At 41.1% G+C, this 25,771-nt stretch overlaps 1 protein-coding gene across 1 annotated transcript in view; it reads right to left on the minus strand.

The window, feature by feature from the left end:
* The window catches only part of LOC149323387 (transient receptor potential cation channel subfamily V member 6-like), a 126,541-nt gene that overhangs the window by 2,815 nt on the left and 97,955 nt on the right, over positions 1 to 25,771 (minus strand). The window contains exons 11-16 of the mRNA XM_089540493.1: positions 24,964 to 25,050; positions 23,276 to 23,352; positions 22,993 to 23,158; positions 19,366 to 19,432; positions 13,139 to 13,407; positions 12,170 to 12,276 (exon numbers count right to left, since the gene is read on the minus strand). Coding sequence (XP_089396619.1) covers positions 12,170 to 12,276; positions 13,139 to 13,407; positions 19,366 to 19,432; positions 22,993 to 23,158; positions 23,276 to 23,352; positions 24,964 to 25,050 — 773 coding nt within the window. The remainder of the gene's footprint in view (positions 1 to 12,169; positions 12,277 to 13,138; positions 13,408 to 19,365; positions 19,433 to 22,992; positions 23,159 to 23,275; positions 23,353 to 24,963; positions 25,051 to 25,771) is intronic.

Genomic DNA, 25,771 nt, shown 5'->3' on the forward strand with positions numbered 1-25,771 from the left:
TACATAAAAGAATAATTCCTGCCAGATTTATAGCAAGAAGTATCTGGAGATTTGCTACTGCAGCAGCTAAAGAAACAGAACAACATTCTTATACATCAGGATAAGGACTTGCCAATAAACCATCTGCAGATTTTTCTTTTAGTTCTACCAGGAGAATGGTCTGAGACTTAGCTTCTGTTTTTAAAAGAAAAGTTGAAAATCAATTCAAATGAGCATCAGGCGGCCTACCTTTTGTGACTTAACTTATTCATTCAACTCAGCATTTTTCTAAGACCATGGGGTATAATTTGCTTGAAATTATAGAAAGATAGGGATGATGGCATGTTAGTCTTATAAAGGATTTCTATTTTTTCCCTTACTACTAGAACTGGTCTATCTCATAAACCCAAGGGTCGCAATGCTCTTTCTTTACCTGGATTCTAAAACAACATTCCCCCTTTTTTCTAAATCCCCCACTAGATCAGCACTGAAGAGTAAGCAATCAGTGATGGCCGATATTCTTTTCCATCATCTGGTCTGTCACTGTACAGTATATAAAATGCAACCTGTGGGATTCATTTACACTAGATTCACTGCAAGCTAAATAGGTAGGAATTAATTATGCATGTGATCAAGAGCCTACACAGATGATCAAGTATATAATAAAGGCATGATTATACAGGAGAGTAAAGGAGGTTTTGCAAACAGCATGAGACGAGAAAACACTAAACTTGCCAGCAGGTTAATTTGCTACCTTTGCATAGCACTGTGTAAGGAACCAGTCACCAAGAACAGGTTTTCCAGCACAAAAGCAGAATCCCCCATATAATTACTGCCTTGCAGACGTTGCCCCACCATCCAGCACTATGTGCCAGTGTCAAAAAAGAAAAAAAGAAGAAAAGAGCAGAAGCAAATCAGACATAGCATACTCCACAGTCTTCTTTTCTTTTGAGTGCTATACAAAAGTTGATTGGCTCATTTCACCTTCAATTATTAAACAAATGTTCATTTTAACAAATGTCAAAAAGTGCCTCAATTTCTGTTTTTCCTCTCATTTCGGAACATATTGCAAACATGTTTCCATTGTTTCAGTGCAGTTCTTAGCTTCTAATCTTCAGCCCCGTGTGCCCATGGTGTCCAGAAGATACTGGTAATTCTACTTTTCATGATTATAGAAAAAAATCTGGAAAACAACAAACTTGGGCTAGAGAATGACTAAGTATATGATGTTATTTGGAAAATTTTTTTTTGAAAATAATGTTGTAAAAAATTGATGTGGTTTTGCAACAGCAAGATAGATAAAATAAATCAAAGAGGTAAAATAAGTTCAAAGTAAATAGTTCCCACCGGTGATGGGGCTCACTGGCTCAGTATGTAAGTGCTTTTAAGCATGTTGCATTTGCACAATGTCAATGCACCAAAAGGTCCTGGTGGATGCATGCATTTGGCCCCAACAAGTCATTTAAAAAAAAGGAATGGAGCAACATCCTTGTGACTTGTGTGCAATGTTGCACAAGCCCTACTAGCACAAGTACAGTGGAAAAAGTCCTTGCAGGTTGCTCATGAGCCTCCCATAAGCTTCAACAACATGACAAAACTGAGATGGGCAACATGTTACTGTCTACTGTCTATTGTTAGACTGCCCATTCCCCAAATCCCTGACTAAACTAGCTAGTGCTAATGGGATCTGCAGTCCACGCACATCAGGTAAACTACACATTCCTCCTCTCCCCAGCAGCTAGATAAACTCCCCACATGTCATGTGTGATAAAGGTAAGGCTGTCAGCCCTAGAACAAATGCCTGCAAAGGATGCAGCTGCTCATGTCTTTTGAACCTTGCCTGGCCCCTGAGAAATGGTTATTGTTTGGCTCACCCTGGCATGCCATTTTCATAGTCTATTTATCTAGCTTCTTCTTGTGCCTGCTTCCATGGTCAGCACAACTAGAAGCACTTCCAGTCCCCCTTTCATCACTTGGTTGCTCTGCTTCTGTGACATTGCAAGAGCCCAGTCTCTGGGAAATCAAAAAGAATCAATTCCTTATCTTAGGTTTTGGCCCTGAAATCTAAAGGGAATGGGAAGCTACTGACAAGGCAACCCTGAGCATAGCAGACATCCTCTTTGATGCAGCAAATGTCTTGTATAGATACGTCAGAAAACCAGCACAATGCCAAACGTATATGCCAGTGGTGTTCCTGAGGTTGGTATCACTCAGAGGATGGGGAAGAGGTGAACTGACCTGAAAGTGGATGCAGCTGCACTTTACCTTGAAGGAATAACTCCTCAAAGGCCTTCTGGGTCTGGTGTGGATACAGCTATGCCAGACCCTGAAGGAAGCCCCCTGAAAGACTTTCAGGGTCTGGCATGGATGCAGCTGCACCAGACCCTGATAAAACCCCATCCCTCCAGATGCCTTCAGGATCCAATGTGGCTGCAGCAGTGCTGGATTCAGAAGGCACCATCCCGCTGTAGATGCTGCTACTGAGGGGGGTGGTGTTGCAGCCCCCAGAGGGCAAATTTTGAGTCCAGTGACACTGCTGAGCAAGTGGGGGAGTGCCTTTTCTCACTTGCCCAGTAGCCGTGCCAGTCCCTCCAAGTGTACCACCACACTTGGTAAACTCCCCTTCTGGGGTGTCACCTGGTGCAGTCTGCACCCCCTAATGATACCATTGGCATACATTACATTCTTGTGCCGAGAGATGCTCCAAGCTTTCTTCCTCATCTCTTAACCTTCCTTGCCAATTTCCACCATGGTTCTGCACTCAATAGAGATGACCATTCTTTCAAAACAAAAGGATTCTGCTCCAAGGCACCTTTAACTGCCACATAACGATTATGAGAAATTTCAACTGCCAGCTACACAAGCCTGTGTCCTCCTTGAACTTCCGGGCAGCAACTATTGAGGGTCCCAGGGGCTAGACTAACCTCCACAACGAGGAGGTCATATTCCATCGTCGCCCCGGCCCTCTGGAATACGCTACCCATAGAGCTCCGCTCGGCCACCTCCCTGGCCCAGTTTAAGAAGGAACTAAAAACCTTCTTATTTCAATCTGCATTCCCCGAATGAAGTTCCAGCTGGTCTCCCCCCCCCCCCCCCCCCGATGACAATGGTGATCGGCTGATGGTGTTTTAATTTTGTTTTTAATATGACTGTATTGTATTTTTATGGTGTTTCTGTATTGTTATTGTGTTGTTCACCGCCCTGATCGATGGAAGGGCGGTATACAAATAAAATTTTTATTATTATTTATTATTATTATTATTGAAGAAGAAGCCCTTCTCCTTGTTGTCTTCTGGTGAAAGTGTCAGGGAGAAAAAGATTTCAAGTTATTTCCAATAGGGGACAGGCTCCACATGATGATAAATAGTCACTTCTATATTTTCATATTACTTTCAAAAGCCCAGTGCATTGTGGCCTCTATCAAAATTGGCCTTCACGGGCTATACTTCAGACAGATAGAAATCTCTGGAGCTGTATAAGACTTTCCAAAGAATTGGATCCTTAAGAAAAGAGGACATTGGGCCTTTGAAAGTAGTAAGAAAACAATGAAGTGATCATCCATCAGCATGTGGAACCTGTCTCCTATTTTGCTTTTGCTGGAATATATGCTTCTCAGTTCTCTCCTTGAGGTATTTCTAGTGCAAAGTCTAGTGCACAAAACCTTATTCCTGATTGTGCCAAACCTCTAGCCATTGTCCACTCCACATTGGATGCCACAAGGCAAGGATACCTGCACCCAAATGCAGCTAATTCAATTACACAGTGCTATATGCTTTCACCAATTGTTGGATGCTTATGCCTTGAACAGTTGCAGATGGTAAGTGAGCAGGAACACATCCCTAATTTATGTTAACAGCTGACAATGAAGCTGTACTGGGAGCTACTGTGTGCATGTGAGGCGGGGACTGAAGAAAGCTGGCACCACCATGCAGCTGTAGCCTATATGTCTCATTTTGCAACATAATCATAAATGCAGAGTCCTGGTAAAAATGATAGGCAATGTGGGATTTCAGAGAAGATCTACTTTGCTCTATTTGTGTATGATACTACTGAGATTTATCTACCTCAACCCCTCACCAGCTCACTTCCCCATGGTCAGGATTTTATCAGTTTACATTCCTTAGAACAGAAAATTACAGCAAAGATAGGAGAAGTCCACTGCACCTCACCCATCTTTCACACTTCTCTCTCCCCTTGGGGGTCTTTTTTCTCCTGGGGTAAGAGACCTAGCAATGTACAGGAGCAAGCTATTGTACCCTGTATTACAGTATAACACCCAGAGAAGACCATTACACTTTCTTGAATGCTTCACAGTAATTCTGGAGGGTACAATTGATTTTGGAATGCTTAAGAAAATTGATTCACTCGAGATGTGGTGCTGGACAAGAGTGCTGAGGATATGGCGGGCAGCCAAAAAGACAAACAATTGTGCTCCTAGAACCAATCAAGCCTGAACTCTCCCTGGAAGCGATTACTAAATTGAGGCTCTCGTACTTTGGCCACGTCATGAGAAAGCACGACGCATTAGAAAAGACAATGATGCTAGGGAAGGTAGAGGGCAGTACAAAGAGAAGAAGACCACATGCCAGATGGATAGACTCAATCAGGAAGACCATGGGCCTGAGCCTGCAGGACCTGAACAGAGAGGTAGAGGAGACATCTCGTTCACAGGGTTGCCATGTGTCGAGGTCAACTCGAAGGTGACTAACAGTAAACAAAACCAAACCTAGATAATGACCTCTGCTCAACCCCCTCACCCACAGAAGTTCAATTTGACCTTACCAGTTCAGTTGGACCATTGGGACATTTGGACCAAGTGCCATTACATCTCAACCCTTTTCTGGATTCACCAAATAGCTGGTGCAGCCCCCACCCCAGCCATTCCATATCTGGTGTAGAGTGAGGGGAAGGGAGATCAAAGCTGCACCTGGCTATGTTTCCATCTCCAGATGCAGAGTGATGACACCAGCCACGGAGGTGCAAGGTGTGTGATGTAACCATTCTGTGTCTTGAGACATACTGATGGTTTTACAATCCTGCCCCCCACTGGCCACTGAGGACTCCAGCAGCCAGGGTGACAAGATGTCCTCTTTCCCCAGGACATGTCCTACATTTCAACATTCTGTCCAGGAGGAATTTCAAAATGTCCTTCATTTAGAACATGACTAAGAAGTATGAATTTGTATTTATACCTGTGTTCTTAGTTTTTTTTTCCGTAATGCCCTACATTTTTCTTGAATGCCATACATTTTGAGGTGCCTTGTCCTCCTTTGTGGTCAGAGGACTTTTTCCACGATCGCTCCCACTTTATGGAATGGCCTGCCGGACAAGATCTGTCAAATTGCCAACCTAGAGAGCTTCAAGAAAGCTGTCAAGACAGATCTCTTCCGGCAGGCCTTCCTGGAATAGAACCCGGCCATGTAACGCTCCCCCCACAGACATATATAAGCGAAGACTCTGCCCACCATTATTTTATTATTGTATTATTGTTTTTAGATTTTATCGTCTATAATTTTAATGGATAGAATTGCTTAATCCTTTTTTAAGGGGAGGAATTGCATATATTGTATTTTTTAAAGGTTGTATGCCGCTTTGATTGTGGAAACAAAAAGCAGGATATAAATTAAAGTTTTATTATTATTTTTTATTGTTTAGGTCATCTGGTCACCTGGCAGCAGCTAAACAGTGGGTTGGTAGGATGACTTTGGTGGTTACAGATGGAGGAAGAGAATACCAATCATTGCAACAACAACATCCAATACTTATATAGGTGTACAGTTGAGGTACGCTTGTATACACAATTAAAAGGTGCCAGCCCTAGTATATCTATATACAAAGTTAATCACTTGGAAACTTCTTTAGTGTCTGAGTCATTTTTTGTGCATTCCCCTGTAACTTATTTTTAAAAACAATCAGAAAAAGGGAAGTAGGCAGGCAGGCATCCTAACAGTGCTGCCTGATAATATGGAAAACTTGGGAATGGAAATGAGGTGAAAGAGAAGGGTAGGGAAAACATAACATAGGGTAGAGTAAAGCAGCAGATGGGGAGAAGGAACAAAGGCAAAGACAAGGGAATGGGTTGCAGAAAGTAATAGTCAGCTTAGTGACCCTGTGGGGTAGAAAGTAATGAGAGATGTGGATGTGAAAGAAGAAGGTGGGAAGTGGTCCTGAAAAGGGAGATTGGGTTAGGTTTGGTTGGGTGGATCGTAAGTGCTGGGAATGTGGCAGGGATGAGAGAGAAAGAGACAGAATGGAAAAGGGAGAGTGGAAAAATAAACTGCAGGTATGCTTGTGTTTGGGAGCCTTACACCCTGTTTTTAAACTGTATTCTGTTTCTTGTCCAAGTTACTTTTATTCCGGCCACACAGATTAATCTTTTTGGGAAATGGCTGTTTTGTGTATGGCCACACCTGCCATTTTCTGAAGGGACATCCAATTACATTTGCCAATATGTGATTTGGCCCCACAAAAGTTGAGCAGCCTTGCCTTGATCCAGTGCAATACTTGCCTGGCAATAGTCTTGCAAGGGCTGAGGTAAAAGGTCAAACCAGACATGTATACAGTCAAAGCCTGAGCTCTTCAAAGGAGCAATGGGTATTTAAAGGGTTTTGTCAAGATCACCAGGTCCTCAACGTCCTTCTTAGCTCCGCTTTCTGAGACCTGTTTTTTTTTTACTGGAGATCTATGTATGTATCAAAAGGTGTTACTGCATCATCCATCCATCCAGGCAGCCCTTCTGATGGAAGATGGCTGCCATCATGGGGTGTAGCCATGCATTTGGGGTATCTTGTATTAAAAATGTAAAATGTGAATGCAGTAAGCCATGTTTGCAAACATATGAGCACACTCATTAGGCAGCTGGGCTTGGCTCTTAAGAATAGCTCTGCTGCAATGCCAGGCTTGTTCTCAAGTAACGTGCTCAATGGAGCCTGGAGAAAAGGTGAAGAGATAATTATGAAATCCAATAGGTACTGCAGCTAAAAAGGTATGAAAAGCAATGAAACAGAGTAAAAATAATTAAACTCCACTCACTGCATGGGAATTTCCATTCCTCCAAAATTAATTTTTATGAAGAACGTTTTAATATTGCTTCAAGCATAACGTGTGCTGAGTAGCTAATCTTATAATTCAGGATTGTAAAACTGCAACCATTATAATTTAATGTTTACATGAGAATTCAGTTCTTCAAAATTATTAACCTTTATTGCACAGGGGATTTTCCGAATTCGTGAAGGGGATTTTTATTGTTTTGGATAGGTCTGAACAAAATATGTTTAACAAGCTGTAACCAAAGGATGAAACCCCACATTTTCTACCTGCTGTGGCAGAAGAATGTTACTATTAACTTACTCTGAAAAAAAAACAGCAGGAATCACTGAGGCTGGGAAACTGGCATAGTCACATGCTGCCTAAGAAACTTGTGCAGGCAAAGCCACTCACTTTAGTAACACACAAAGGTTCGGAGCATATCAGTTTACACAAAATGTGTAACAGAGAACTCAGTGCCCCCACACAGGGCATCTGAGAAGAAGTCAGGAAGATGTCAAGTGCACATAGACACTGACTTGCCAAAATATAATCATTAACTTTCACACAAAAGCTGGGATCTAACACAGCAAACCAACCAACCAACCAAATAAACTGCCATCCAGATGTTATATTATTTGCAGCATTTTAGCTTCCACAACACGGTTGCAATTCAGCAATCTAGAGCAGCACTGTGGGTTGTAACTGCAGCTGCCAACAAATGCTGCCTAAAGCAACATTTGAGTTGAATTTGGAAACTTGCTAGACCAAAGTATTTGAAGAATTTTCAATGTAATGTAGCAGCCAAATTTCTCAGGTGGGATTCTGCTAATTTCTTTCTATGAAATGCACTTGTGCTGCCAGAGCAGATAAAGTCAAACAGAAGGTAAAGAGAGGAACTGAGAAGGGAAGCTTTCTCTTTTGGAAAATTTCCAGAGAGAATTAGAAAGGACTAAGAAACTTGTCAAATATCAGTGCACTCTCTGACTGGGTAGGATTGCCTATGCGAAGAGCAGAGACCATAAATGATGTTACTTTTTGCTCTTAGTAAAATCAGAACACAGTTAAATCTAATTGGCACATAATATTACAATGAGTGCATCTCCACTTTAGAAATGATGCAGTTTGACACCACTTTAAGTGCTGCAGCTCCATCCTATGGAATCCTGGGATTTGTAGTTTTACAAGGTCTTTAGCCTTCTTTGCCAAAGTGTGTTGTTCCTAATCACAAATCCCAGTATTCGGTAGGATGGAGCCAAGGCAGTTAAAGTGTTGTCAAACTGCATCATTTCTACAGTGGAGATGCACCCAATGTGATCACAATCGTTATATTAAACCCAATTGGCAAGAAGGATATTAGGTATAATGAAACAGAATGGGAAATGGCCTCTATTTTGACATGTCAATGTGTACATGCAATTGTAACTGACATTTCACTGACTTCTTCTGTGATTTCTATGCTGGCTCTGAGTTCTCTGTTGCACATTTCTCAGCTATATGATTCAAAAACTATTGGAAAAGTAATGGTTGGAGCAAATCTGAGTATTCATGAACTGTTAAATGGATCTGTAATTGGTTGACCGGCCGAACCCAAAGGGTGCTCAACAATGGCTCCTTTTCATCCTGGAGAGAAGTGACCAGTGGTGTTCCACAGGGCTCTGTCCTGGGCCCAGTGCTATTCAACATCTTTATCAATGACCTGGATGACAGAATTGGGAGCATACTTATCAAATTTGCAGATGACACCAAATTAGGGGGAATAGCTAATACCCCAGAGGACAGGATCAAGATTCAAAATGACCTGAATAGACTAGAAAGCTGGGCCAAAGCTAACAAAATGAAATTCAACACAGAGAAATGTAAGGTATTGCACTTAGGGCGGAAAAATAAAATGCACAGATATAGGATGGGTGACACCTGGCTGAATGAAACTACGTGTGAAAGGGATCTAGGAGTCCAAGTAGACCACAAGTTGAACATGAGTGAACAGTGTGATGCGGCAGCTAAAAAGGCCAATGCTATTTTAGGCTGCATCAATAGAAGTATAGTGTCTAGATCAAGAGAAGTAATAGTGCCACTGTATTCGGCTTTGGTCAGGCCCCACCTAGAATATTGTGTCCAGTTCTGGGCGCCACAATTCAAAAAGGACATTGAGAAACTGGAGCGTGTCCAAAGGAGGGCGACAAAAATGGTGAAGGGTCTGGAGACCATGCCCTATGAGGAACGACTTAGGGAGCTGGGGATGTTTAGCCTGGAGAAAAGAAGGTTAAGAGGTGATATGATAGCCCTGTTTAAATATTTGAAAGGATGTCATATTGAGGAGGGAGCAAGCTTGTTTTCTGCTGCTCCAGAGAACAGGACCCGGAACAATGGATGCAAGCTACAGGAAAAGAGATTCCACCTGAACATTAGGAGGAACTTCCTGACAGTAAGGGCTGTTCGGCAGTGGAATGCACTTCCTCGGAAGGTGATAGAGTCTCCTTCCTTGGAGGTCTTTAAACAGAGGCTGGATGGCCATCTGTCAGGGATGCTTTGATCTGGATTTCCTGCATGGCAGGGGGTTGGACTGGATGGCCCTAGTGGTCTCTTCCAACTCTATGATTCTATGATTCTATGAAATGTAGGTTCAATAGTGATCCCACCCTTCCCTGTTATTCCTTTTCTGGCAAAAATAAATAATTCTGGACAATATTTACTACACAACTACTAAGAATGTGGTTTCTGATGAATGAAGCCTTGCTAAGGCCCCTTAATATTTATCTATATTACTTTGCAGAGTGTCGCCGAATTCAATGGAAATGTGGGTACAAAAAAAGCCCTGCAACAATCTGCAGGACTGAGGGGTTATTCAGATGGTGAAAATAATCCAGGTAGAATCTGAGTTGAATCTCTGTTGTTCACATGCATTTTGAATGTATCCAATTCAGGGTTGTTGTTTTTTTTTGCGGGGGGCTGCCAAAACCCCCACTTAACTTGGGATTATGGATGTCAGATTTTCTTCCGAGTTTTTCTAAAAGATTCAGATTGTTGGATGTGTGCATAACCAATGCTAATAGACCTGGGATTGATTGGGATAAAACTCTGCATGCCTTGAATGTGCTTCAAACACATTCACATCATCAACTCCATCTTTATTTGCAGTGCTGACACGTATGAGCAATCGAACCTGGAGATATGTGCATAGATGTGGTTCCATAGTGTGAACGATGATGAGTGAGATTATTTGCATAGTTGTGCTAAAAACAACAACGTGTGAATGACCCCTGAGAGACAATCTACCATATGTAGTGGGTTCAAGGGGACCAGATGTTTTCCTTTCTCAGGACATGTGCTACATTTCAATCTTCTGTCCAGGAGGAATTCAAAAACATCCTCCATTTCCAGCACAACTAAGAAGCATGGATTTAAATTTATATTAGTGTTTTGAACTTTTATTTTGTGATGTCCTACATTTTTCTTGAACGTCCTTGTCCTCCTTTATGGTTATGACATCTGGTCTCCCTGAGCAGGTTCATAACTGTTCCTTTGTTCTTACCACTTCAGCTCATGAGTTTGAAGATCTAATATAATGGGAGGGGGGGATACCTTAACAAATTTCACTGGAATGTGAAAACTGAAACATGCAGTCCTGAAGATACCCTACAGGTCTTCCAGTGCTAAAGGGGTGGGATTTCAAGCATGTAAGAACTGCTTATTTTCTAGAAGTTCTCAATACAAGCCGACAAGAAGGAATCCATACAAAGGAACAGTTTTCTGCATGGCTACCTTCCTGATGTGATATCTATCTTAGCAATGGCAAAGTTCATTCTGCAAGAAAGAAATCACACAAAGAAACAGAGTGGGGAAAGAAAGAGGGAACACCACTTGTGTATTATAAATATGCACATGTGGAGCCCATAGTTAATCTTTGGAATTCACAACCACAAGATGTAGTGATGGCCATCAATTTAGGCCACTTTAAAAGAGGATTGGATAAATTCATGGAGAAGAAAGCTATCAGTGGTTATTAGTCATGACAGCTAGATATTACCTCCAATTACTGGAGGTAGTATGCCTCTGTAGATTAATTGTTGAAGAAGACAAGGAAGAGGGTGCTATCACATTAGATGGTATAAGAAAAGTCATTCTGTATCAGATCAAAGGCTTAACTCAATCTGCATTGTGTTTACACTCTGGTCAACCAGATGCCCATGATGTGCAGAGCATGTTCCTTCTTGTATTCTTCAACAACTGGTACACAGGGGCTTATTGTCCCTGTTGTTGTTGTTGTTGTTGTTGTTGTTGTTGTGTGCCTTCAAGTCATTTCCAACTTATGTTGACCTTAAGGTGAAACTATCATGGGATTTTCTTGGAAAGATCTGTTCAGAGGAGGTTTGCCATTGTCTTCCTTTGAGGTTGAGAGAATGTGACTTGCCTAACTTAAACCAGTCAGTTTCATGGTCGATCTGGAAATCAAACTCTGGTCTCCAGAGTCGTAGTCCAACACTCAAACCACTATGCCATGCTATCTCGCTCTGCTGGATTTATTCTCCATTTGTTTGTTTAATCCAGTGATTCCAAAACTCTGGCCTGCCAGGTGTTTTGGACTTCAGCTCCCAGAATCCCAGGCCAAGATGACTGAATCTTCTGGGTGCTGAAGTCCAAAAGAGTTGGGGGACATGAGTTTGGGAATCACTGGTTAAAGTCAACTGAGTTGCTGGCCATCTGGGGAGGAATGCTGTGGGGTAGAATTGTCAATACTGTATGTTGACTAAACAGGGCCTAGAGTAGGTAAATTCATTTTCCTTGGTTGAAGAAGTTTCACATATCAACTGGCTGAAGAAACTACCCATTGGAATGAGGGCAGAAGAGACCACATAGGTGTTTTGACAGTTAGCAGTTGGAAAATCCCGCTGAGTGGAGGGTTGATTATCAGGTGTGCAAGGCAAGAACAGATGGAAACAGATGGAGAAAAGAGTTGTCTAATACATACGATATACTGATGGTTGTGAGTAAATATGAATTTGGCTGGTGTGAACTTAAGACATTAAAAAGTCCTTAAGAGGCTCATGGTCCATTTTTGCTCTCATACTCTCCTGTCCATTCTATCCACCAGAATATTCCATGCCTACATTTCTCGTGATATAGGTCTACAGCAGTCACTTTGCTAATATGCCAAAATTACCTGAGATACCACCTGTCACCAAGTCCATATTCCTTCCCACAGATCCCAGAACGAGGCCAGAGACATCGCGGGAGCTTGCGCTCTAGCATTACAGTAGTGGCAACAACCTGAAACATATATTTTGCAAAGATGTTGATCATACTACTTCATGACAGATGAAGGAAAGAGAACAGTATCTCTGCATTGGATGGGTACCACTAAATGCCATCATGGCCATCCCCTTCCTGCTGGTAAGTAGCAAAAAGTAGCATAAACTATATTTTGATTTTATAAGTAGCCTTAAGGTCTTTTAAAGTCAAAAGGCAGGATAAAAATACTCTCCAGTTAAATAGACAATTGTGATATAATTAAAGATGTCAGCATTAATAGTCAAAAAGGACCTAGACATACTTAAAAATCAATTAAATAAGAACAGGAGCACTAAGATCAGGAAAGAACAGTGTATGATCTCAAGGAAATATTTTGAATATTATTGCTCACTAAGTCCTCCTATATCTTCATTGAAAGGATTCTAGATTTTCCATTATTTAATTCATCTCCACAAATACATGAACATTAATCTTTGCCCCAATATTGTACATTATTTCACTAGATTCCAGATTTCATTGTAAACGGGGTGGGGGGTGGGGGGGGGGGGTTAACCAAAGAAAATGACAAAGAGAGCAGGGATCTTCAGAAAGTATACAGTCCAAAAGAGTTGCTGATTCAGTCTCAACCAAATTCCAAAAGGTAGCTGGGTCTTTTATCTTATTTCACTTCTCCTCTATTATGGAACCATTTAATTTCATGTTTTTGTTTTTGCAAAATTGCACATCATATCCTTTGAGGCTTGTGTGGGGATATTTCCCCCCCCCCTTTAAAAAGTGTTTTAAAATTTCAGGCACAGTAAATTGCAACCAGGTGGTACAACATTTAAAGGTTCCATTGAGAGTCAACGCAGCCCCCTTGCATCCTTCCTTAGGCACTCACCTGAGCTCTCCAAAGCTCATCCCGCTCATGGGCCACGCGCCAGTGGGTATCGCCCATCATGGCAATAAGCAGGTTGAGCATAAGCAGGGTGGCAATGACAGCGAAGGCCGAGTATGTGATGCCGTACATGAAAGGCAAGTCCACTTCATAGTTGGCAGGTCCATCAATAATCGTGAGGAAGAGCTCAAATGTGCTGAATAGTGCCATGGGATAGTTATAAAAGTGGCCCAACTCATCAGGGTCTTCTGTTTGGAAGATGACATAAAAAGCTGGCAAAAAGAACAGAACAGAGTGTGAGAGCGCAATGTCCACCTTGTAGATTCACCTGTGTAAAAAAGTGGTTCTTAACCTTGTCTTTACCAGGGACTACCTTGAAGTATCTTTTGTTGCCGTGGACTAAAACTTAAGATTTAAACTCCTAAAGTGTATCAAATACTATACCTAATATCAATGATGTATTCAAGTCTTTTAATCCAAGTCTCAAGTCAGTTTTCAAGACCCTACTTTCAAATCAACTCTCAAGTCTGGGAATCAATTTTTAACAGTAAAAAAAGTAGGTGGGGTACATTTCTCAGAGGGGAAACACAAACACATTAAGCAATGAGCTTGAGACACGACTTGAGATCTGCTCAGCAGCTTGTCCCTGCTACACAGCAGAGAAGCCTTCTAAAGCTTTTCAAAAGCTTTAGAAAAATCCTTCTGCCTCAAGCCCATTGACTAACGCATTTCCCTGCGGAGAAATATGCCCCACATTCTGGGGGCAGGTTTTACTTGCTGCTCGAAGTGAATGGCACCAGAAAGTCAGTCAATCAGTGTGTCAAATCATGTCAAGTCAGTGTGTCATTTTTGCCAAGTCAAGTCCAAGTCAAGTCATTGAAGTGACTTGAGTCTGGCTTGAGTCTGAGTCAACTGACTCAAGTCTACATCACTGCTTACTGTACACCTTGACATGGGATGGCTGGGGTTGCCTTTTGCTCCACATGTGCTCCAGTCATGGGCGAAAGAGGCAGGGAGGATTGGTGGAGAAACAGGCATAGAGGACAGCAAGGCATACACACCCCAGGGCCACCAGATCCCATGTGAGGACATTGCACCCCCACCCCCCGGGAGGTCAATCCCCAATGGTTTAATATCTTTCATTTCCCCTATAGGATAGGATGAAAAGAAATAGAGGAAAGCTGTCAGGAAGGATAAAGGAGGGAAAAGTATGATACTGGCTTTCTCCTTATGGCAAGGCCTTCAGACTTCTCAGCAAGCAGAGCTCGATTAGATGTATTACTGTGTATACTTGACAATAAGTTGACCTCATGTATAAGTCAAGGGCAGGTTTTGGAGGCAAAAGTATGGATTTTGATATGACCCTTGGTAAAACTTAGAGACATGGAATTAGCTTACTTGCTGTTCACCGCTATGATCTTTGGAATAGTGGTATATAAATAAAACAACTTATTAATTAATTATTATTAAAGGATCTAAATGATGAAGCAAAGGAAAACAATGCCAACGAACCTACAAAAAATTATGGCAGGCATAACTGTTCACCTAAAAGGCTGGATGGAAGAGAGAGTAAAGGGAGGTCAGTGCTTCCAGGACAAATTCCACTCTTTCCTTTCACCAGGGGATGGCTCCCTTTTTAATAAGAGTTAAAGTATAGTATTTACATTGACCCATGGATAAGTTGACCTAGGTTTTGGGGATCAGTTTTTGACTAAAATTTGTAGACTTATACATGAATATATACAGTATGTGAAATTAGGCTCTTCCCTTATGGAAGTGTGCAAATAATTGCAGCCACAGCTTTCACCCATATAACCAAAGCAACATCCATGCATGTGCAGTTGCATTTGCTCACATCTATCTTTGTTTTCTCTCTCCTTATTCTGTTATCCCTCTCATTGCTAAAATTTAAATTTGAATTCTCAGATCCTTGAAGTAGGGACCTATGTCTTTTTAGTTATTTTTGTTTTTATCTACATAACTCTGTAGAGTGTCATGTACACGGTATAAACAGTAGTGGCAGAGGGTCTTGGGCACTCAAAATCATTGTGAACTTCACTTTGTGATTTGTCGTGCTGAGTTGACACAGACAGAACAGGCAAAACAACACAGCCAGATGCAATCACAAATCAAGAGGAATAGCCATATTAGACTGCAGCAGTAAAAACAAAAGCGCCTGTGACAACTGAAAAACTGACAGTTTTATTGTGGCATTTCAAGTATTAGAGCCCACTTTGTCAGAGCCTTAAAATTGTCAGCTATGTGCCTGAGTATAAATCCCCCTTAAAGAGAGGACGAAGAGAGGGAACTGTTGTCATTATTTTGCAGAAATCAAGCAGTGCAAGAAGCAATGATGGGTGTCTGGCAGATTTGCACAGACCACAAATGAATACAGATTCCAATGACACAACCACAAAATCCTATCAGGATCCACTGAATGATGATCCAAACAAAAAACCAAGACATGATTATCAAAGGTCATTTTCTGCAGGGGCTGGGAACTGTTTTTAAGGTGGAGGATGGTGGATCAAGACCAGTAGGCAGGACATGATGAATCTTGCCTATTTGTTCAGGTGCAGGATAAAATGAATTTATGCTGCAAAGAGGCCATGTTTTCACTATAACTAAAGAATATCTCCAAATTTTTAAAACAAATCTTTTTTGATAGAGCTAGGAACATATGCATCACATGTTAAGAGAAAAGCAAACTGTTCTTCAGTCTACATATTGAATAAATTCCCTTTAACTCCAACCACTGGTGTCTAAAACCTGAAAGTACCATGGTCCGTTACAGACTGCCGCTTTGTGGCGGTCTGCCGGCGCTGCTGTTTGCTCTGCGAGGGAGCCGCAGCAGCCAAACCGCGCGGCTTCCGTGCGGAGCAAAAAAGAAGCTCCAAAATGGAGCTTCTTCTCGCGTCGCAGTTATGACGTCGCAGTTATATCGCGCCCTCGCGACGTCATAAGTGCCGTGCGACATACAGACGCAGAGCATCTGCTACGTCAAGATGGTGGCAGCTGTGTGGAACGGCCGCCGCCATTTGTTACGGATAGAGTCTGAAACAGGAGTAGGGGCGTCTAGAAGAGACGCCCCTTTTTTAAACTGGGACGTCCTGGGGACGTCCCAAATGGCGGTATGTAACCCGCCCATGTGAACCTACCATATGTACTTGACTATAAGTCAATGTCATGTATAAGTCAAGGGCAGGTTTGAGGGCCACAATTATGAATTTTGATAAGTCAAGGGTAAAATTAGGGGCCTGTAACAAATGATGTAAAGGATGAAGCAAAGGGAAACAATGCCAAAGAACTTACAAAATTCCAGAAGGCATAACTGTTTGCACTCATCCTAAAGGCTGGATGGATGAGAGAACAGAGGAAGGTCAGGGCTTCTAGGATAGATTACACTCTTACCTTTCACTAGAGGACAGTTCCTTTTTTAAATAAGAGTTAAAGTACAATATTTATATTGACTCATGCATAAGTCGATTCAGGTTTTGGGGGGCATTTTTTGACTGAAATTGCTAGACTTATACATGAGTATATACAGTGCTCAACTATAAAGTCAACCTCATGTATAAGTTGAGGATAGGTTTTGGGGCCAAAATTGTGGATTTTGATATGACCCATGGATAAGTCGAGGGTACTCTCTGTCCCTGCCTCAACAGCTGTTTCAAAGGTCACTGGTTACAAAGTTGTCCAGTGGCAATCCCTAGTCAATCAATACACACAAACCACTCACATAAGCATGCACACACGTGCAAAAGAGGAAGGCAGGCAGGGAGGAAAGCACTCACTCTCTGTCCGAGCAGCTGTTTTGAAGGGTGGACACTTCCTTTAGGAGTTTTCAAAGCAGTATTACCAGACTGCATTGTATACAAGTCGACCCAGGATTTTGGAGTCAAGTTTGGGGCATAAATTTCTCGACTTATAATGGAGTATATACGGTAGTTCCAGAACACAAGAAGAGCGTGAGAAAAACAACAAACAAATAAAATTACTGAAAAAACAACACATTTTGTGGGTGCCACTCACTCAAGAATGAGTCATGATACAGTGGACCCTTGTTATACGCTGGGGTTTGGTTCCAGGATCCCCCGTGGATAACAAAATTCATGGATGCACAAGTCCTATTAAATATAATGTCATAGCAAAATGCTGTCCCTTATAAAAAATGGAAAATCAAGGTTTGATATTTGAGATTTATATATTTTTTAAACATTTTCAAACCATGAATGCTTGAATCTGTGTATAAAAAAATCTGTGTATAAGAAGGGCCAGCTGTATTATAGATCTTTGCTTTTCAGCAGGGCTCCTGCATAGTGGTCATTTTTGAAGTCTATGAATGACCTAGCTGTTTTATGAAAAACAAAACAAAATTTTCTGGGTCCCCTTAATGGATACTGAAAGCCATTTTCTAGCTTCCACATTGCATGGTTTGTTGATGTAATGAATTATGGAACAGATGAACAACATGTGCCTCTTTTATTATTATAGATGTCTTCTAGGGCTACTGAAAGCAGAACAGACTATTTTTTTCTTGACTGGATAGGATTCCTGAGAAGAGTTTCAGGCCTTGAGATCACAACAGTCATTGTAGTGTTTGAGGTCATAGTCAGGGGCTAGATGGAACACTTCTCCCCCTCTATCAACTAAACTGAATATTCTTAGAAGCAAAATGGTTACCCAGGAGAGAGGCCCCCCCCCCCCCCCCCGGTAACTGGGGTTTTTGTTGCGTGCCTTCAAGTAATTTCTGATATGGCAACCCTAAGGCAAATCTAGCATGGGGTTTTCTTGGCAAGGTTTGCCATTCCCTTCTTCTGAGGCTGAGAGAGTCTCCATGGCTGAGCTGGAATTCAAAGCCTGGACTCTCAGAGTTGTAGTGCAATACTGAAACTACTACACCATGCTGGCTCCAGCTGGGGTTTACTCTGCAGTAAGTGTGCACACATCTTGCTTTCTTTTGGGAGGTTTTGAGGGGAACTTAGTCCAGGGAGAGCTCAAGTACAGCAACACACTTAAACTGCTTTGTACCAGTTTGGTTTTCAGTACATTTTTCATTTCTGTTTCCTGGCAAGTTTTACTACAGACGTCTTGATCCATTTTTGCTGATTACTGGACTATCAGGTTACCCCAATTTCCTTGTTCCAACATCCATGCCTCTTGTGACCCAAAACGGAATGAATTCACACAGGAATGCAAACAGAGAAGGACCATTTTCCTCTCTTACTTGCTTTAGAGCAGTGGTTACCAACCTTTCTAATGCCGCAACCCTTTAATACAGTTCCTCATGCTGTGGTGACCCCCAACCATACAATTATTTTCATCGGTACATGCAAATATGTGTTTTCCGATGGACTTAGGTGACCCCTGTGAAAGGGTCATTTGAACCCCAAAGGGGTCCCGACCCACAGGTTGGAAACCACTGCTTTAGAGTAACAGTGGGCTTCTCTCCACTACAGACCCAACATAATCTCCTTTTACTTCTTTAGAACTTGATCAATATCCCAATATTCCCATTATACCACACTCTGTATTCAGGTTTTTGTCATGCTCCAAAATACAAATCCCATTTCATATTTCAGCTAATCTACTTCTCAGCTTCGTGTGTGTTATTTATGGGGAAAAACAGAAAAATAATGAGATTTAGCACCAGCAAGAAGTAGAAGGAAGAAAAAGAAGGGGACCGGGTCTTAACTCAATGGCAGAGAACATTCTTTGCAAGCAGAAGCATTCAAGTCCCAGAAATACCCATTTAAATGACATCAGTTGGCAAGGCTCAGAGGGTCAGCGCAGCACAGTGGTTAAAAGGCAGGTCTGGGACAGCAGTTCCAGATTCAAGTCTCCACGGTGCAATGACACTCATTGGCTAAATTTGGGGCCCATTCTCTCTCAGACTGACTCATCTCATTTTGTGGGGTTCAAGAATTAAGGAGGATGGCACAGCAGAGGAAAAATGGGACATAAAGGTAACAAATCAATAAAATAAAATGGCTTTGAGGAGCTACTTGCAGATGTATTGTTTACAGTATGCCTTTTAAAACATTTTAAAGATAGGGAGCTAAAATATAAAAGCCCAAACCAGTACCAGATATTTGACAGTCAAGGACTGTCTTTCTTGGGCTTCTTTAGTTTTTGGCTAAGCTGATACAAAAGTACCAGTTATAATTCACCTGCACAGTCATGTGCTGGTTAATTTGATACATCATAAAAATCTAAAAAATATTACCTACCTGATGCAAAGCCAAGAATCACCACTGCCATTAACCAGCAGAAACGTAAGAGGTCTCCAAAGATCATCTATACATGCAAATACAGAGAAACACAGCTAGTAATGATGAGAAGCACAACTTTGCTCCCAACCCAATTCAACATGAGAAAGCAGATTAGACCACAGGCTTTCTGGAGCAGTCTATATATTCCAGTGTTATTCCAGCTTCACTAGTACCAATTCAAAGCTACTGCTCTGAATGCAAATTGTCCTAAGCAGTAAACAGGAACAATAAACAGAGCACCATCCATATCCTTATTAACCCTTTCATGTTGTACATTCAAAATCTGAATCGAGTTTCTTAAGATATAGGTACTTGTATACAAGTCGACCTCAGGCATAAGTCGAGAGAAGGTTTCAGGGTCAACATCCTGGATTTTGATATGACCCATGGATAAGTCTAAGGTAATACTTAGGGAGCCCATGGATAAGTCTAAGGTAATACTTAGGAAGGATAGAAAGGGGGAAATACCACTTCCGTGCCTCCTTCTCCTTCTCCGGACTTCTCCCAACCGACTCCCAGGTGCTGGAGGAGAGGTTTTAACATTGGATTGAGAAAGGAAGGAAGTGGATTTAAATGGAGAGTTGCTTGTATAGAAAGCAAGGTTTTGCAAAAGGGACCAGAGAGAGAAGCAAGTGGATTTAAATGGAGTGATTTTTCCATAAGAAGCCAGGGCTTGCAAAACAGACCAGAGCAAGAACTAACTGGATTTAAATGGAGAGGTTTTTCCAGAGGAAGCAAAGGCTTGCAAAAGAAACCAGAGAAAGAAGCAAGTAGATTTAAATGGGGATTTTATTTCCACAGGAAACAAAGGCTTGCAAAACGGAGCAGAGAAAGAAGCAAGTGTTTTTAAATTGGGAGTTTTTCCAATAGGAAGCAAAGGCTTGCAAAACGGACTGGAGGGGGAAGGAATTGGTGGATTTAAATGGAGATTAAGGCATCAGGCTTGCTTGCTATAGGACCCTCTAAGCACTACTGGTGTATTAACCCTTATATAAGTCTACCCCAAATTTTAGGGTTAATTTTGGGGCATAAATATCTCGACTTATAGTCGAGTATGTATGGTAAGTTTGGCACCTACACCGTGTAGTGTCTTCTGTAGAAACACTGAGATATCAGTTTTTCTGCTTGTATGTTGTCAGACGTATGTGGTCCATGAACAAAACTTTTGCCTGGACACATCAAATACCATCTCAGGAGATTATTACATGGAGAAAAAAGGGAGGAAGAAAACTGAGGGATAACTGTGTGAACGTGCGTTGGATTTTCAGAAGACATCGTGCTCAATCAGGCATTACCCCAGGAAGAGTCAGGAATTAAAAGCGAACAAACTGTTCATGGGATATCCCGTGAATAACCTTCTCAATACCGTGACTGAAGCGCAATTGGCAAGGTGTGAAAACTAATCATGCTTCAATGGCGGTATTGGTGAAGAAACTCAGGTATTTTAAAGGGGCAGCACCAGTCGGGCATCTTTCAAAGTTGAAGCAGCTGAAGGCAGCAGCCAGGTATAGGTAAAAGTGAAAGGGAACCAGACGGGGAACATTCACTGAAGCTGCTGTGGCTGCGGGCTGCAGCCAGGGACATTTAATTTTCAAAGGGAATCAGCCAGGGAACACTCATTTTTGAAACACCTGTCAGGGACATTCAACATTTAAAGGGCTGCAGGAAGCAGTCCAGGAAATTCAAAATTTAAATGCTCTACAGTCTGCTATCCTCTTCTTTATCCCACAGGGAAACATTTCACCTCTGGATAAGTGGGTCAGTGTACCAGGTGCCAGACTGCTTCTGCAAAGATGAGAGATGCCCAAGGGGCCTTCACCTCATTCCCATTCTGCTTGCCAAGTATAAACAACTTGAGAAAGGTACAAATCTGTGATGATCAGACTCCTCAAGCTTCTCCATTTTTCCACTACAAAGCTCATTCTAACTTGACCAACTTGGGTCCCCACTGGATTGCAGGCTTTTCTCTTTTTGTCTCTATTGCGCACAAAAATGTGTACATTTCTGAATACATTTTGAGTGCAAAACAACAAACTTTATTTATTTTTGTGTATAGTTTTAAAATTGTTCATATTTTGTCTTATGTTCTTCCATTGGCTACAGTCTGTTTGTGCACGTTCTTCCCAAGTATGAATTTATGAAACATAGTTTCTGATATATATATATTCAAATGTACACTGCCCCCCTTGTTTGGGTTGTTGTGTGGATGTCATTGCTAGCTCAGATTTGGATCCACATCTGGGCCTGGAAAGTCGGAAGGAAAATTGAAATGTACTCCAAATGAATTTCTTATCCATCATTGGGTAATGCCAGTGTAGTGATGCTAGTAGTTTTTTTCCCTACCAAAGATCACAGATCTGAGCTATGAGCACCATAATTACTAGTGAGAAAAGATGCATCACTACTCTACAGGCTTCTCCAATGTTCAAGAAAGTCTGCCAGGATCAGGCAGATGTTGAGGAATTCGGTGAAAAAGCTGAACTGAAGAAAGGTATCTGCTCACAGCAGAATGGGCCTCTTTCTATTCTGAGTTGAATTTGAGAGAGATCTTATATGGCTGAACATTCCTGCTTGAAACTGGTACTGCAACTCTAGTGAAGGGTATATGACTCAAACAGTGTTTAACAGTTGGTAGATTTGAAATAAGCACCAAAGCAAAAACATTAAGAGCAGGTACGTATCACAATATCCATGAATTCTCACTTTGGATGCAAAAACCAAAGACACATGGTTGCAGATAATTGTCTTAATGAAGCGACAGGTTTGAAAACATTATTGCTGGTGATATGGTTGGGAGGGCAGATGACAACCTGATGCGCCAGCTATTGCATAAATGCCCATTGCGTGCAACATAACAATACTTTTTTTTAGCATTATGCTGCTCTCTGTGTTTTTGAAAGTAGAGAATGATGAACAACTACACACACTGCAACAGTAATAACAAAGTGGTCTGAAATGAATCACAGAGGTCATATCTATCCACGGAAATAATAATAATAATAATAATAATAATAATAATAATAATAATATTTACTACCCACCTCTCCCAATGGATCAAGGCAGGGAACAATGAGAAATAAACAATGCACAGCATCAATTAAAACATGCAACCATTTAAAAGGACAAATAAGACATGACATTCTAAAACAATATACTGTACATTTAAAATTCATAATTTAAAAATGATGGGGATAAACTTGCCAGAAGAGACTGGTCTTTAATGCTCTTTTAAATTCAAACAGTATATTCAGATGTCAAATTTCTTGTAGCAGATCATTCCATAGTCTCGAGTCAGCTAAAGAAATAGTCCCCTGACTGACAGTTGCCAACCTAGTCCTGGTTGACTAGGGTAAATGTCCACCAGAGGACCTGAATGTATGGGGTAGATTATATGGGAAGAGGAGATCCTTTAGGTAACCTGAACCCAAATCATGTAGGGCTTTCACATATTCCTATATTCTTATATATTGCTATACCAAGTTTCCCTCATAGCTGCAATCAAATCTGGGGTGTTTGTGGATAACGAAGACACACTACTATATTCTATTTATCACTTTCTGAGTGGAATGTTAACCACTCACTTACCTTTTGGATCATAATGGTGAAGGGTCCCAGCATTTGAAATCCCCGTGCAAAGTACATGACATTACACCAGCCAAGCACCAGAGCAAAGGACATGGGAACCACCTCTCCTTGGGTGCTCGTAACACGCATCACCATGGTCACCAGTATCATGCAGGCATAGGTGATGCTGGACAGACAGAAACAACAAGAGAATGCCAATTTAATCCTATGCCTTCGAGATTTGCAGACCTTTATGGCTTGCTCATACACCCACAACCATAACCTCACTAGAAAGGAGCCTCACATGATGACATGGAACGGTCCTCCAAGGATGGTCTGCCCAAAGTACTTGGCGATTCCAACTCGGACGATATCTGGAATCTGAGAGAGGGCCATTGGTCAAAAGTGTTAGTCTTTTAAAAACAACAGCTTTAGCCAGTTAGTTTTATTTAATTTATAATACATTTTTATGTTTATTTAATATAAAACAAAATGCTACTTAAAATGTTACAGTAAATTTTAAAAACAATGATATAAACAATCATATTGAAACACTCATTTGGAAAAGTTTTAAATCATGGTAATCTGTAATAACTGTTAACAACCAAAGGTCTTTCAATATCTAACCATTCGCCCAGCCTACTGGGATTTTGTTTGTTTGTTTTACAAAACACAAAACCTAGGGCCTGGCAGCTGGAGCTCAAGCTGAGGAGGACTTCAGTTTATTCCACAAGAGCACATATTGTCCTCTCTCTAACTTTTGACTTGGTAAGCAAGGAATGACTAAATGGTTGCAAAAATGGCTGTTGAACCCATTGCGCAGTTGGATATACAAGTGTGGGATCCAGTTTAACCACATTGCTACAGAATTATGCTGTGCTAAAAGTGTATAGCCTCTTGGCCTTAACTGGGATTTGACAATGTATTTACAGTGAATGTCTAAAATTTGGCAACTGCTGACATTAGCAGTTTAGTAACAGTTCATCCTACTTCACCTAGTTTCAAGGTACTGACAGCTTTCATGTGGGAGTGTTAACATTCATGTACTTTCAAACATTAATTTCAACATAATTCATAATCTGACAGTAATATTCCAATTGCCTTTAATGATATTACTTTACAGAGGTTGGGAAGGACAGTTTATTCTTATTCCAAAGGAGAAGAGACCTGTTCTAAAGAAAGCTCACCAGACAGAAATCCCACTGGCATGAATAAGGTTTAAAATAATCCCACCCCATCCTATTGATTTCAAAAGAGTTTAAAGCACTCAGCATTATTAACTTTGTTTGGATTGGGACCTGTTTGTCAATTAGAATATCCTGAGTAAGCTGTCAATTGCAGAACAATAGTTAAAGTGATCCCTTCCTTCACACCCTTTTATAATCTTAACAAAAGGTTAAGTATAACCAAGCCCAATGTCTCCTAAATGCCTTTAACCAGTTACCAGATCCTTAATTCCCCATTACAAACTAATTCTATTTTAGTTGTATAAACGAAGATAAAAAGTAATGTCTGACATTTCTTTTTGTCTGTATCTTTGACAAATCTAATAAAGAGATGATGCGGTTTAGAAGTAATTTATACAGAACAGGCAGTATGGGGAGAGGGATGTTTTTTTTAAACAGACATGTATATTTTTATTTCTTAATTTATTCCATTGGAGTTTATCAGACAAGGGAAATTGGAAGTATAATCCAATGGCAATCTGAAAGCAATCATGGGGTTTCACGTTATTGCGTGATAGTCTATCACACATAATTTCAGGCAATGGCAAGCTAAGCTATTTTCAGGCAATGGGAAGTCAGTTCGAATGCAATTCCAATTCTCGTAAATTTGCTGAACTAGTGAATTCACGTGAATGCGTTCTGGCCCCACTTTCTTTTCATTCGTAATTAAGAGAAATTCCTCCTATGGGATCAACTCCAATGACTTGGAAGGTTTGTGTTCCCTTGTTTCACACACAGAATAAGGAGAGAAAGCCATCTCTGTTACCTCCAGAATCAATATCACTATGGCTCCAATGACAGTGATGAGCTCACCAACTAGTCTCAGGTCATCTTCAGGAGTTAGATAAGATTCCTGAAAAGAAAACATGATCCAAATTTTCAAGAACATCACATAGCCAAGAGCTAAACTACCAAAGAAAAAACAAGCACCTTATTAATTTCTACATTCAGGTCAAAGGCCTAGTGGTGACCTCTACAGCAATGGATACTTCCAAACCTTTGCTCCATTAGAGAAAGGAATCTGCTCCTAAGTGTACTATCTTGGTCCCAAATCATGTCTGTAAGTGGATATGTTCTCAGAAGCTGTCCAGCAACCTGGATTCTCTTCTCCCTGGAGGTTGGTCAAATCTAGACCTATGGATCTTCCAGACTCAATGTAAGATATACTTATTTAAACTTGCCTTTTATGGACAGACAGAGGATAGAATAATTTGTATCTTGGTACCTATTTATAACTCTGGATCCTATTAAGTAAGGAAACAAAACACCAGAAATATGACATGATTTTTCAAATCGGATTGCTTATACTCTAGAATAGGTAAAAGGACAGGTCACTTAGAAACATGGAGACAGTGGCTATATCAGCATTGCTGAAATAATCCAATTTCATACCTCTTTAACTGCCATGGCTCAATGCTAAGGAATTCAGGGAACAACTGGGAACTACAGTTCCCAGAATTCCATAGCATGGAGCCATGACAGATTATTTCTGCAGTGAGGATGCAGCCAGTAAGTAGCCTTGCATCTGAATTATTTAGATGCATATTAAAAGAAGTTTCCAGCTGTTCCTAAAA

This window comes from Sceloporus occidentalis, unplaced genomic scaffold, assembly GCF_023333645.1.
Source record: "Sceloporus occidentalis isolate IW3139 unplaced genomic scaffold, rSceOcc1.0.p SCAF_1, whole genome shotgun sequence".
Classification (NCBI taxonomy): Eukaryota; Metazoa; Chordata; class Lepidosauria; order Squamata; family Phrynosomatidae; genus Sceloporus; species Sceloporus occidentalis.